The 14,493-nt window shown below is 33.9% G+C and overlaps 1 protein-coding gene and 1 long non-coding RNA gene across 6 annotated transcripts; both read left to right on the top strand.

Moving 5' to 3' along the window:
* The first annotated feature begins 8,311 nt into the window (after positions 1-8,311).
* Positions 8,312-9,235, top strand: LOC131597539 (uncharacterized). Its single transcript, XM_058870231.1, has one exon. The coding sequence runs from the start codon at positions 8,312-8,314 to the stop codon at positions 9,233-9,235; it is 924 nt and encodes a 307-aa protein (XP_058726214.1).
* Positions 9,236-9,526: 291 nt separating this feature from the next.
* On the top strand, positions 9,527-13,747 carry LOC131594984 (uncharacterized). 5 transcript variants are annotated; one of them, XR_009281646.1, is made up of 9 exons: positions 9,527-9,927; positions 10,014-10,105; positions 10,560-10,644; positions 11,084-11,136; positions 11,256-11,297; positions 11,606-11,792; positions 11,871-12,079; positions 12,266-12,533; positions 13,108-13,746. It is a non-coding gene; the product is annotated as an uncharacterized LOC131594984 (long non-coding RNA). The 5 variants fall into 5 exon arrangements; XR_009281647.1 differs by having other exon boundaries at positions 10,530-10,644; XR_009281645.1 differs by having other exon boundaries at positions 10,014-10,644; positions 13,113-13,747.
* The last annotated feature ends 746 nt before the right edge of the window (positions 13,748-14,493 follow it).

Genomic DNA, 14,493 nt, shown 5'->3' with positions numbered 1-14,493 from the left:
CCTTGTATTATACCACTTTATATGTTTTCTTTAATAACAAAATGCAAAACATGAAACAGAATAGGCATATATAGGGAACAAGAAGCAATAGAATATAGTATACACTGAAAACACATAAAATAAAATGTTAAGGCTAAGTGGTTTACTTCATTCTCACTAAATCTCATTTCATAATTTATGTTTCATTGCTTTTATATATCATTTTATAAATGTGCTTCCTTTCCACTATTTTATACAATTATGTATACTATAAATATACAGGTTAAATAACAGTAGCAACAGCATGGAAAAAGAGTGAAACATACAAATGGAACAGACACAAGACAACATACAACACGCCTTTTAATATCATAAAAACGAAAAATGAAGTAGCTTGATGGGGGTGCCACTCGGCAATCCCTCCGTCATACAAAATGCCGTCGCTTTCTTATTTATTTTTCTTTTCAAATACAATACAACCACAACAACAAACAGTAACAATAACAATGGAAATATACTGAATTTCAATTTTAGGTAACTTCTTAACACAACACAAGCAAAACCTAATCCCTAATTTTCTTCAATCAAACAACCACAGCAACAACTTACAGAAACAACATTGATAGATATTCAATTTCCAGCAACAATTTAATACAGTAAGAGCAATAAATTTACACACCCAATTCCCCATATACAATTGTTCATGAGCCCCATTATAGGAAGAGAATCCCACCCTTACCTTATCAATTGAAGCAACTCAATGGGTCTCCGATTGCTCTTCCGATTTGGCACCATGAATGGAAATCTTCAAGCTCATTCCTCTTCTCCAAGACTTGCCTCTTTCTCTTCAAATGACAACACACCTCTTCTATCTCTAAAACCCTAATTTTATTCTTTGCAATTGGGCTTAGCCTTCACACTATTTTTCACAAACCAACTTAGGCCCAATAAGATAATTAATCCGAAATAACCAATATATCACTTTTAATAATATTCTATCAATTTAATAATTTCGACTTATAAATAATAATATTATTAATATTATTTTCCGACTTCAATTTAATAATTCCAAATATACCCTTAAATAACACCGACAATCCAAATTCGACCAATATATCATATTTCCGGTCTAATCTTAATTACTCAGAAAATTCCCAAAATTTCAAATATTATTCCAATAATATTTCTAATACTGAAAATATCAAAACACTTGATTAAATATCAATCCGCTATCCCGAACTAATACAGACTAAATCGTCTCAAAATACAAAAACTTCACTAAACACTCCGAACGTCTAGATTAAGCGAATAATCGAATTTCCGAGCGTTACAACTATCCCCCACTTAGAATATTTTCGCCCTCGAAAATCTAATTGACAACACTATCTCAACCAAGTCTCGTATCCAATTCTCAAATATCCAAATTGTATTTGCTAACACTTCAATCACTACTTCTTCGAGAAAACAATGATTCCACAAGAACACAAACACATTACTATTCTTACCAGATTCACAATAATCTACGACCCAATGCAGCATCCTGGCTCATCGCACTTATTCCAACAGTCTATCAATCCAAACATCAAGATAACCTCACTTCATAGTCTTCTGACATATCGTCCTTCTCTTCTTACAAGTCTTATAACAACAGTGCAACGCAATGCTTCCGCTGCGCAACTCTGATAATTCTTCTTTAAGTCACTGCCTTGTTAAAATTCCGTCAACTGTATGGTTCACAAAATTTTCAATCCAACACAGACATTCTTTAATACTCATTTTCACATTGTTGTTTCACTGTTACTTCCAAATCATTGCCTTGTGACATTCGCTTGTACAATACTCACTACTCCAAATTATTTATTCGTCAAACTCTTACTCAACCACTCCTCTTAACAAGTTACACAAACTAGTGGGCGACTACCTTCGCGACGTAACATCAATACTCTTTCTCTGCTATTAAGATAGCAAGACAGATCTATAACATTCAGTACGATTGTCATCTACCATTAACAATGGATTGAGGGTGATCAGTTCCTCAATTTGTTAATTAGTATTCGACAAACATAGCGGAGTATAAACCGTCGTTACTTCGTAATAGCGTCATTTCCGAATTTTCACTCAAATCCATTAACACGTCATAATCCAATAATTCACTTTGGGTTCTGTTATACCCCAAAATTTGCCCGCATCTTTTTTCAAGAAAACTCCAATCTAAAAATTGGGAGTTTCATATAATCATGGATTTTTATTTCATAAATATCCTGACATATGAAATACTTAGTTTTTAGAATTTTTCTTATACAGTATTTTGGCTCGCTGTCGAATTTATTCTTACGCAAACGTCAGTTACTGTTTATTACTTCACACACGCTATTTATTTGATATTTATTTACAGATAAATAGTACTAACGCAATTGGTACCGAACTAAATCTTTTGCAGGCGCAGAGTCGAGGGTTCAAACTGTACTGGTAAACAAGTAAATTATTACTAATTTTTGTTTCCCACTAACTTTTGTACTATATTCCATTATTTTCAAAATCTCTTCAAATCTCTTTTTTCAAAAATCAAATCCTAACTTTATTCTATACATCTCTTTTTCCCAACACTATCACACACTTTCTTTCAAATCTTACTTCCACTCAAATTTTCCTTTTTGTACGGAATCACTTCATTCCCAAACGTCTCTATCCTTCTTTTCATTCTATAAATACCTCTCATTTTTTCCATAAAATCTCACATCAAATTCTAACTCATCTCTCAAATTTCTACTTCATATTCATTCTTTCTTCTTCCCCGACAAAATGGCGAAGCGGATGGAAACATGTTTTCTTATGGTCATCACCGTTGTGGTGGTAATCATGTCTTTCTTCTGTCTACATGGCCCTGAAAACAGTGGACCTGGGATGCTTGCATTCCCAATCATCTACATGTTATTATTTGTAGCATGGGTTATTAATCGTCATTCTTAAAGTTTGTCGTATCGCCTATTTCTTAAATGTACCGTTTACTCGTCGTAATGTTCATTATAGTATGTAATATTTGTATTGTCAGTATTAAATGTTGTACTATTTGTCATATTGTTGCTTAATTATTCAGATAATATTTTGTGTGTTTTCTGCCGGTCAAATATTTATTTTTCTGTGCATTAAATGTTTTTCAGGTTTATTATCGGTAATTTTGCTCGCGTACAGTAAATATTAGTTATTTTTTATGTCTGTGTTTTTAACAAGTCATGTAAATAAACTTTCATCTTTCACATAAAACAAAAACAACAAAAAGAAATTTAACTTTGACTGTTGATTTTTCACTCTAACTGCTACATTAATACCCAAACAGTCAGTTGATAGTCAAACTGCTGACAGTACAATTCTTCGTGTTTTGTACCATCAATCAAATCAAACTTTTGCATTTTCAAATTTCCAAGATTTTTGTCCTAGAATTCTTCTGAATATCGCATGATTAGTAGAGACTCAGCACTGCACAGAAATCAGGTACGCTTAACTGTCTCCTACACAAACAGTCCCTAATTAGGGTTTCTTGTTTTTTCAGGAGAAACAAGTTTTTGAGACTTCAAATGGATTTCATAGACCTCCATATATCTCAAAGTACCATCATACAAGTTTTCAAACTTCAATTCACTCAGACGCAACGTCAGCAGCTCAAACAGTCAATAGACGACCCGTTTGACAAAAAAAGTCAACAGACAGTCAAAAATGAAATTTTTTGTCAACATCCATATTTTGTCAAAGGATTCATCATTTGATCATTGGGTGATCATAATTCATCAAGGAAAGATCAAAAATCAACAAAACCCTAATATTCAAAATTAGGGTTTTCTCCTAAAAAGTCAACTGAACTTTGACTTGTCATAACTCTCTCATCCTTCATCCAAAAAACTCAAACCAAATCTCATCTTGAAGTAAATTCAAGTATCTTTCAAATGCAATTGATCCCATGGTCATTACATTCACCATTTGAAAAATATGAACAAAGACATTACAGGTCATTTTCAAAGTCAACAAAAAGACACTTTTTTCAAAAGGACACACAAGGAGCATCAAAAATCATTTTGACATGACACCAAAGACATTGGTTAGAGGACTCTTTGAGGTTTCCAAAAAGTGCAAGATCTCCTTCATATGACAAAAATTGAGGGATTTACACCTTGTTGAAATTGGCTAAATTTTGGGAAAATGCATAAAACCAACATTGCTCAAAAATGTATTTTTTCCAAATGGGACCAAGTTGTATAGTTCAAACATGTTTGCCATGATATAATGGGCCTCCCACGACCAAGACAAAGCCCACACCATTTTTATTCATTTTTGGTTTAATTTTATCCTATTTTAAGATTAAATGAAAATGGAAAATGGAAGGATAATGCATAGCTTAGTTTCTAAGCATGAGTCATCAAAGAATATTTAATTTTCTGCAGAAAATTGAAGTACAAGGCAAGAGAAGCGAAGAGGAGCAAGACTTGGTCAACAATTCAAAGATTTTTAATATTTAAAAATCAAGAATTCAACAAAGACAATCAATGCTTCTTGGCTTAGTTTCTAAGCACTCCATGGCCTATAAATGAAGTTGAATACTTCAACAACAAGACACACACAAAATTATAGACAAGGAATAGCAAGAAAACTCACCAAAATTCTCTCAAAATTCCATAACTTTGTAATTTTCAATTTCCATATTCCAATCACTATCAATACAAACAATCACTTCCAATCATCTCCTAAAGTAATATAGAGTAAGAATAAGCTTTTTGTTTGGTCCCATGAGAGTCATAATATGCGTATGATGTTTACATGAACATACACACATAAGCTTTCGTTTTCGTATGCATGCTTAACTAAAATGAAATCTAACCATTTGCATGGACTCATGGCATGATATAAAGTAGGTTTGAGGGATCACATGCAAGCCTTAACGTGGTTTTGAAGCTCCACCATTTTTGAGCTTCAAACATGTGAACCTTTCGTTCTCCATGATAGAGGCTCCAAATGAAAAAACTAACAATGCTATCATGTTCAGAAGGGTCCATTTAGGTGATCTGGGTGGCCCTTGTTCTTTCCCATTTTCATTTTGTAGGTCGTTCAAAAGGTTAAAGAATTGAAAGCAAAATCCGCAGGAAAATCCGCAGGAAAATCCGCAGGTAAGTCAGCAAGAAATTCCGCAGGTAAAAGGAAGAAGATGATGAATAGTGAGGTTGAAAAGTTGACCGCACGCGTGGCTATTTCTCCTCCTCTCATTCGCTGGTCAACTTGTGTGTGGGCCCAGTCAGAAGTTTGAATGCTCATTGGATTCAGTGCATGTCCCCCCACAATCATATCATGTTCCCTTCAATCTGAGCCACTAGATGCATCTAATCATCAATCCAATGCATAAAAATGAGCCCCCATAATATGGACCTCATTTAATTACCACACATGATCATATCTTTTTATATTTTCTATTTTTATTTTAATTTCTTTATAAAATTAATTAAAAATAGTTTTAAATATCCAAAGAATACACAAAAAATATTTTTAGGTTTCTAAAATAATATTTTATTTTCTGATATAAAAATATTTTATTTTTCTTCATAATTTAAATATTTTGTATAATTAATTAGATAATATGCATATATTTATCTTTTAATTATTTTCAACCAATCAAAAATCATAAAAAAAATTGTTCTTTATATTAAATATTGTTTATATATTATAAACTAATTTTGTACATATTTAGAATAATTTTCTCTTTAAGTTTTAATTATTTGTGTAATTATTTATATACTTATGTATTAATTAACTTAATAAATTTCAAATCAATTTCAAAAATTCAAAAAAATTAGTTTTGTTTTAAAATTAATTAACAAGCATTTTGAACATATTTTAAACTTAATTTTTAGGTTTGAAATTTATTTTCATCTTTTTTCCTCATTTTAATTTAATTAATCATGTTAAAGAGATTAGTTCCCGTCTCAATGTTTTAAAGCCTGATGTTATGATCCTTATTGAAACTAGAGTCAAAGCTACTAAAGCTAAGCAAATTAGAGATAAGCTGAATCTGTATGAACACTATATTGATAACTACAACAATCATGATAATGGCCGGATCTGGATCACTTGGAATGATAATAATACTGATGTGAATTTGATTAAGAGGTCTGATCAATTCATACATTGTGGCATTCATGACTTGCAAGGGAGATTAAAGTTCTGGCTTACTGCCATCTATGGCAAGAATACTTTAGAGCAAAGGAAGAAGCTTTGGAAAGACATTGATAATCTGAAACCTAAAGGACAGGACCCCTGGTGCTTAATGGGGGATTTTAATTATGTCATGAGGGCTTAGGATAGAATTGGAGGGAGACTGGTTGCTGAATCTGAATACATTGATCTTCATGATATGATGTCTCATAATGGTTTAGCTGAGATGGATAGTTGTGGAGAGTATTTCACCTGGTGCAACAGACACATTGATGATACTATTCACTCTCGAATTGATAGGTTACTTGGGAATGTGGAATGGTTCAAAAGCTACAGTGATATGACTCTGAAAGTGCTACCTCCTAGTGTCTCAGACCATGCCCTGTTACAGGTAACAAAAGAGAATAATCCTGCTAAAAGACCTAAAAGGTTTAAATTCTATAATTGTCACATTAATCTGCCTGGTTATGAGGAGACGGTGAGAAGTAGCTGGAATGCCCCTATTGATGGAAGCCCAATGTACATCCTTTGGAGGAAACTTCAAAGACTCAAGCCCCATCTTCAGAACCTGAGTAGTAGCATGACCAATATGAAGCAGAGCCTGAGTGTGGCAAGGAAAGCTCTCGAGCAAGCTCAACATGATCTCAGCCTCAACACTATGGATGGGGAAAATATTAGAAAAGTAAAGGTGTGCACTGAAGAAATTCTTAAGCTGCATGACCTTGAGGATCAAATGGTTCTACAGAGATCTAAGATCAACTGGCTCAGATTAAGTGATGAAAATATTGCTTATTTTCATGCTTATGTTAGGGCTAAGCATAAGCATAGAAATATGAATATGTTAAAGCGAGAAGATGGTAACTTTGTGACTGAGCAGGAAGATATTATGAAAGAAGTCATGGCTTTTTACCAGAAGCTTATGGGGACTAGAGCTGAGAATCTAAAGAAGGTGGATATTGAAGCCTTGAGAAGTGGGAAACAACTATCTGCTGACAGTAGACAGTCTCTTATCAAAGAAGTGAGTAAGGAGGAAATTGTAAAAGCTTTGAAGGGCATATGGGATTGTAAAGCCCCCGACATTGATGGCTTTGGGTCTAAATTCTTCAAAGCAAGCTGGAATATAGTTAAAAATGATGTTATAGCTGCAGTCAAGGATTTCTTTATTAAGGGTAATTTGTTCAAAGCTTTTAACAGTACAGTTGTTACCCTTGTTCCAAAGCATGATCAAGCAAATGAAGTTAGAGATTTGAGGCCTATTGCAGGCTGTACCACTATCTACAAAATCATCTCGAAGATCCTGACAAATAGACTGGGCAGCACTCTTGATGAGATCATCCATCATAGCCAGACAGCTTTCCTTAAAGGGCATGTAATCCACAATCATATACTGCTTGCTTATGAGCTTATGAGAGGTTACAACAGGAAGGGTGGTACACCACGTTGTATGCTTCAGATAGACCTTCAAAAAGCATACGACATGGTTGACTGGAATTCACTAGAGACTGTTATGGCTGAGTTGGGGTTGCCAGATAAATTCATCAAGTGGATTATGGTAGGTTTGTCCTCTGTGAGGTACAGATTTAATGTTAATGGGGAATACTCAAATATCTTAGAGGCTAAGAGGGGCATAAGGCAAGGAGATCCAATTTCTCCCTTGCTCTTTGTGATCATGATGGAGTACATGAATAGAGTGCTTAACAAGATGACTAAGAATGGCAAATTCAAGTACCATAGTAAGTGCATAAAGCTGAAGATTACACATCTTGCTTTTGCAGATGATGTTTTGTTGTTCAGTCGTGGGGATGCTCAATCAGTGGGAACTATGCTTGAGGCTTTCAATGGGTTCTCTAACTCTACAGGGCTCATTGTCAATCCTAAGAAATGCAAAGTTTTTTATGGTGGGATGAATGCTGAAGCTAAGCTGAAAGTGAGCCAGTTGACAGGTTATATTGAAGGCAAACTGCCCATTCGTTATCTTGGCATTCCTCTGGCTAGTAGTAAGCTCAAGCTGTAGCACTACTTGCCTCTCATTGATAAAATTGTCAGCAGGATTCGCCATTGGTCAGCACACCTCCTTAGCATTGCAGGCAGGATTCAATTAGTAAGGAGCATCATTGGATCTATAGCCCAGTACTGGATGCTATGCCTTCCTCTGCCTGATTTTGTCATAAAGAAGATAAACTCTATATGTCGTTCTTTTATTTGGACTGGGAAAGCAACTAACAGTCGAAAATCCCCTGTGGCTTGGCACCATGTTTGTAAGCCAGTGAAACAGGGTGGGCTGAATATTCTGAATTTGCAGGTTTGGAATTCAGTGGCCTTGATGAAAAGCTTATGGAATATATGTATGAAGGTAGACAATCTTTGGGTTAAATGGGTTCATACTTATTATTTGAAAGGTAGAAACTATGATGCTGAGATCAACACTAATAATTGTACCTGGATTTTGAAGTGCATTATGACTAAGATTCAAGACATAAGTGGTGTGCAACATTTGTGGAATAGTATGATAGCTCAGGCGAAATTCCAAATGATGAAGGTCTATAGCATGCTCATGGGGGATGATAGTAGAATTGATTGGTATCACTTAATGAGTCATAACTTTGCTAGGCCTAGAGCAAAGGTGATAATGTGGCTAGCTATTCAAGACAGACTGCCTACCAAGATGAGGCTCCACAGATTGGGTTTGCTGCAAGATACAACCTGTGCCTTATGTGGTGTGGCTGAGGAAAGTGTTGATCATATTCTGTTCCATTGTAGCCACACTGTGAGATTGTGGGATAGATTGCTAGAATGGCTCGATAAACAGACTGCAGGTACGATGAATTTCAACTGGATCAAGAGGGTTACCAAAGGAAAAGGCCAGAACAAAGGGATGCTTAAAGCTACCTTGACTGAAGTGGTTTATGGCATCTGGATGCACAGGAATAAAAGAATTTTTGACACTGTGATGGATAATATGGATATTCAGTGTATGGCTAGGGATATTATTGATACCCTAGTGTATAGACGGTGGCAAAAACCAAATTATAGGAAAATTATAGTCAATACTCTTATGTAATTAGGTCATTTATGGATAGTTAGTATGATTTGTAACTATTACACTTTTGAAGTAAATAAAATCTTTTATTTCAAATTTTTTTTTAATTAATCATGCATTAATCAACTACCTAACTAAGAATGAAACATGCCACCAAACCGTCTAAATTACACTTCTTTACTTTTTAGTTAACACTAAGAATTGCCCCTTATCGTAATCTACTAATTCAACTAATTCCAACCAATGAAAAGGGTCCTTTTGTACAAGTGGCATTCAATTTTTTCAAATTCTCTTTTCCTTTTCATTCTTCTCTACCCACCCTCTTTCTACACTTTTGTCATTCAAGACTCTCTCACTATCTCTCTCTGGTTTTCATTCTTCTCTCTCTAAACCCCACAAACCCTAACACCTCTCCTCTTTCCATACCCTTTTCCCTCTCACTCTCAGTCTTCCCTTTTCCCTCACCTTCACTCTCTTTATGGTCTCCACTCTCTCCCGTCTTCTCTCTTCCGTCATTTTCCGCCGACAACAACTTTTATGTTCTCTCCCCCTTCCATGTTCTCACTTCTCTTTTCTATTTAGTTTTAAAATCCTAGCTTTACCTAAAATATCTATGAAATGGAACACAAAGAGAAACCCCTTCTCATCCTTCATATAAAATCATGGATGGGTAGCGTCGGAGGGTGGTGGACGAAAGAAAAACTTGGTCGGAGGTAGTAGAATCAGGAAGCGTGAGTTTTTTTCTTCTTTTCGCGATCTTTGGATTAACAGATTTAAGGTTGTTTTGTTTTTTTGTTAGGTTATGCTTATTAGGGTTTAGTGAAAGATGATGGTAGTCCCTGAAAAATGGGAAGACGAAGGAAAGCATGACGACGACGTCCTTTGACGAGGGTGAATATCTCTAATCCTTTATTTCTTCTTCTCTTTTGTTTTATTTATTTTTTTCTTCCACATTTGATTCTCTAGATGTGTTTGAAAATATATTTATTTGTGAAATGAACAAAGGATTCTATTTTGTGTCTTTCTGTTTTGGATTTATGTTTAAGTGATCGCTTTGATGAATTTTGAAAATAAACAAAGTTTATGTTGGATTCAGGTGAGTAACTGAGTTTATTATGTTTTAATTCAAGATTAATGTTGTATAATAAAACATGAGTTCTTTTATTCTTTACTATTTTGTTCATATGAATCCAATGAATAGGCTTGAAGCTTTTGAAGTTAACAGCCTTTGTGAGATAGCTAAAAATGTTCTAACTGTATTTCCTTTGACTGGTGCTTTGGCGATGGTTTTTTATAAATGACATACCATACAAAGCATTAAGAGTGCTCCATTTCATATTTGAAGCAAAATGGCTCATAATAATTGGATTAAAAGATCAACTTTAGCTGTTGCAAGCTCCATATCATGCTCTTTATGGTTCATACTGCAGGTGAATTCATCTATAAATTCTGAGTTGGTTATGTGTGTGAATTATCAAACCAAAATCAAATACAGACATTGTAAAAAAACATTAATTGAAAAGATTGAATTATCAAACCCATTATTTACTCTTATAGGCAAACATAATTGTAGTCAGAATTATTTACTCTATATGCAGGCTTATAAGAACTGCATGTTAAATGCTTAAAAGTACCAGCTCAGCAAACTCACTAGACCACAGTGTTGAGCTGGTACACTTGTGTTTTTAAATTTTATTTCAACTGCCTCTAACTTTTGGTATTAGTGTATTATTAGTTTTTTTTGTATTAAGTACTTGAATACTTAATATTATCCCATGAATACTTAATTTTATTCATCGCTTTTATATCGTTTTCAGACGATTTATTGTGTTTCACTCTGATTCTTTTTCTGGGTTTGAATCTATGAAGATCGGTGGATCTGTGCAGATGATCAAGTTACAAGTTTTGGCTTGTCTTTTGAGGTGAGAATTACAGTTACAAGTTTTAAAGTCTTTACTTGGTATTGGACTAGTACATGTCAGTATCTAACTAAACTTGCAACCATTCTTCATTATTTTCCTCCTTTTGGTTTGAATTTCAGTTTGATGATTTGTGGCAAACTCAGTTTTTGGCTGGAATTGGGGTAAGCTAACTGATTTCTTAAAGTTAGCTTGGAATGTTAAAGTAGTTCATGACTGATTTCTTAACTGATTTTAGTGTTCTTTTTGCTTATTCTAATCAGCAACTACATAATATAAAAAGTTAGATTTAGAGAATTAAGCAAGTAATGACTTGGAAAGCGTTTGCTGGTTGCCAATGTCGCTGATTATGTTGATGTAGAAGAAGAAAGAGAGTTTAAGAATATGTTTTATTTTCCATTAATCATATTTCATTGTTTCATCTAATAATTGCTATAATCTGACCTGTTCCATGGAATTGTCAATTTTCAAGGTAAAATAATGGCAGTAGCTTTGGAACCTGCCCAAGAGGTCACAACAAAGAAAAGACGAGTAGTTGTGACATGCTTGGGGGTGGATACACCACTTGGTCACGATCCATATGTCCTCTACAAAATCTACTCAATGGTGTTAGTGGTATAAGTGAGATTGAGAATTTTGATTGTGCAGAATTTCCAACAGTAAGTTATATTCTATTCAATTTGTATTTTCCAGTTGATGCGCTGCAGTTTTTTACTCTCAATATTTTCCATCTTCAGAGGTTTGCTGGCGAAATAAAGTGTTATTCAACTGACAGATGGGTAGCACCAAAGTTTTCAAAGGGAATGGAATATAACTTGCAGATTACAGACTAATATTTTTACTTGCACATTGTGACTGAAGTGGTTCTTGTACACACATGAATGAACCAGAGCTGGTGAAAGTTTGTACTCTTATGCTCTAACTGGATAGAAGATAAACGGAATTGGTGAGTGGTCTTCATTCACTATGATGATTTCATATTTGTATATCCTGCTACTAAAATTACTGACTGATGTGTTATCATAGGAGCACTAGGATTATGTTCTTGGGGAATTGTCAGACGAGCTTTTCCATTTTGTATTTCTTTTTTTTGCGACTTACATTGCTTAATTGATATTATTGTTGTCAATAGGATGAACAAATCCACGTCGTTACTCGTAACCGAGAACTTGATGTCTGGAAGCAAACCATACAAGACCATAAAACCTATGTGATATATAATGGAGAGCCTTTGATTAATGACATGCCATTGAAAGTCTGTGACAACAAGCTCAATCTTTTTATCAATTCTGGCACTGCTATAACAACCATTGACATCCTAGATATTCCACATCACAATTTCAATGTCAAGCCCTCTGGAGATTTCTTAAATGGTCATTTTGATGTTGATCACTTATATGGTAATTTATGCTTGACATCTATATCCGCAATGTTCACTTATTAACAACATTTCACCTTTCATTATATTATTAAGTATAAGTGATTGGTGTTGTCCAACAAATTCTGAGGATCCAAGTAGCAGGAGCGGGAAAAAAACCTTGCGTCAACCTTACTTTTATTATGTTTGCTTAAAAATGATAAGTTGGTTGGTTGGGTTTTTTGGTGTAAGCTTGCGATGGGTCATAATTTAAAGTTTCTGTTCAAATTGAATGCTGGTTCAGTTTGTTTTTTTGCTTAGCTTAAGTTATTATGTTTGGCTCTTCAACAGTGGATATACTAAGTTTAAATCAAACTATTATGAATGGTTTAAATTTCCTTTATCCGACAACCGCATACCATAGTGCCTTGTTTTTGTAAGGGTTGCACCCCTAGTGCGAACTTTTCAATCAATTGCTTATTAAAAAAAAACAGCGAATGCGTTTGAGTCCGAGTTAAGTGTTTGTAGTGTGATTTGAGTTCCCCTATCACCCCATCTCTTATTTATGTCATTTTATACTGATTATATTAGTGATAATTTAATCTTTGGCTCCTTAGTGCAGGAAAGTTAAAATAATGGATCATGTGGATTTTTTGGAAGTGCAACTACTATGAACATGTGTTCCAAGTGCCATAAAGACATGATGCTGAAACAGGAGGAGGCCCAGCTTGCAGCATCACCCTTGAAAGTATTATGAGTGGGTCTACAACTAAAACTGAAAAAGAACCTCTTGCTGCCAGCATTGATATCCTAAGAGAAGTGATTCACTAAGAACTTTGTTTCATTATTCTGTCATGTAAAATTTTGTTAACTTTCTCTGAACCAACTTTTCCTCAGTTGTTCTAAATGAGAAAAACTGTTCAATGGCATGTGTTCATTATGTTGATTGACTATGCTATTTTAATTTCATTTTAGAACAACCTCTCCTCCTCTTATGCGCGAGTTGATTCTGTGTTGTTCTAAAATGTTTTTAACTTTATCTAACTTTTATTCAATTTCTAATCTGTGTATACTTTGTTGTAAACATGGCTTACTATGGAATATTGTTGGTTGAAATGATTTGAAAATGGTTTACTGCTTAATGCTTTAAACATGGATGTTCTTTGACATAGCAAGCAATTGAAATTTTTATGTAAATAAGAACTATATGTTAATGTACTCAACTATTATCTCAGAGGTTTCAAAAGTGCCTAATTTCTTAGCTCTTATATTAAAAATAAAGACTTTATCATTTATTTTTATATCTTATTCTTTTAAACAAGTTATATATATATATATATATATATATATATATATATATATATATATATATATATATATATATATATATATATATATATATATATATATATATATATATATATATAAAATAAGGGTTAATAGTTATTTGCCCCCCCTGCAATAGTTGCGATATTCAGTTTACCCCCTTTTAAAAAAAAAATTTGTTTTACCCCTGTAATATTTGGGTACCCCCTAAACGTGTAAAAATCAGGGAGTAAAATCAAAAAAATATATTTTACAGGGGGTAATTTTCCCTCTTAGGGGGCAAAAGACTTACAATTTTAATATTATAGGGGGTAAAACAATTTTTTTTTTTAAAAGGGGGTAAACCGAATATCGCTACTATTGCAGGGGCAAATGACTGTTAACCCATATAATAAAGTTGTTTTATTACTTTCTTAGCTCCGATATTATAATAAATACAATTGACCATAAGATAAAGTTGTTTTATTACTTTCTTTTGGAGCTGGAGCAGAACCAAGGGTGGCAGAGAAAGAAAGAGACTATCCAGTTCCAAAAAGTATGCATACATATTATGCATTTGACTATACTTCTATTTATTCACCTTCAGATAATTATACTTATAAAAGATAAAAGATTATGGATATTAAGTTGAGTAGTGAGACATGTTATGAATTATTTTGGCATACAAATCATGTACT

The sequence above is a fragment of the Vicia villosa genome, linkage group LG4 (assembly GCF_029867415.1).
Source record: "Vicia villosa cultivar HV-30 ecotype Madison, WI linkage group LG4, Vvil1.0, whole genome shotgun sequence".
Lineage (NCBI taxonomy): Eukaryota > Viridiplantae > Streptophyta > Magnoliopsida > Fabales > Fabaceae > Vicia > Vicia villosa.
The sequence above is the reverse complement of the archived record's forward strand: the minus strand, read 5'-3'. Positions and strand labels throughout refer to the sequence as shown.

What these genes read in the sequence shown, in the direction of transcription:
- LOC131597539 (XM_058870231.1), top strand. Translation starts at nt 8,312, where the DNA reads ATGCTATGCCTTCCTCTGCCTGATTTTGTCATAAAGAAGATAAACTCT.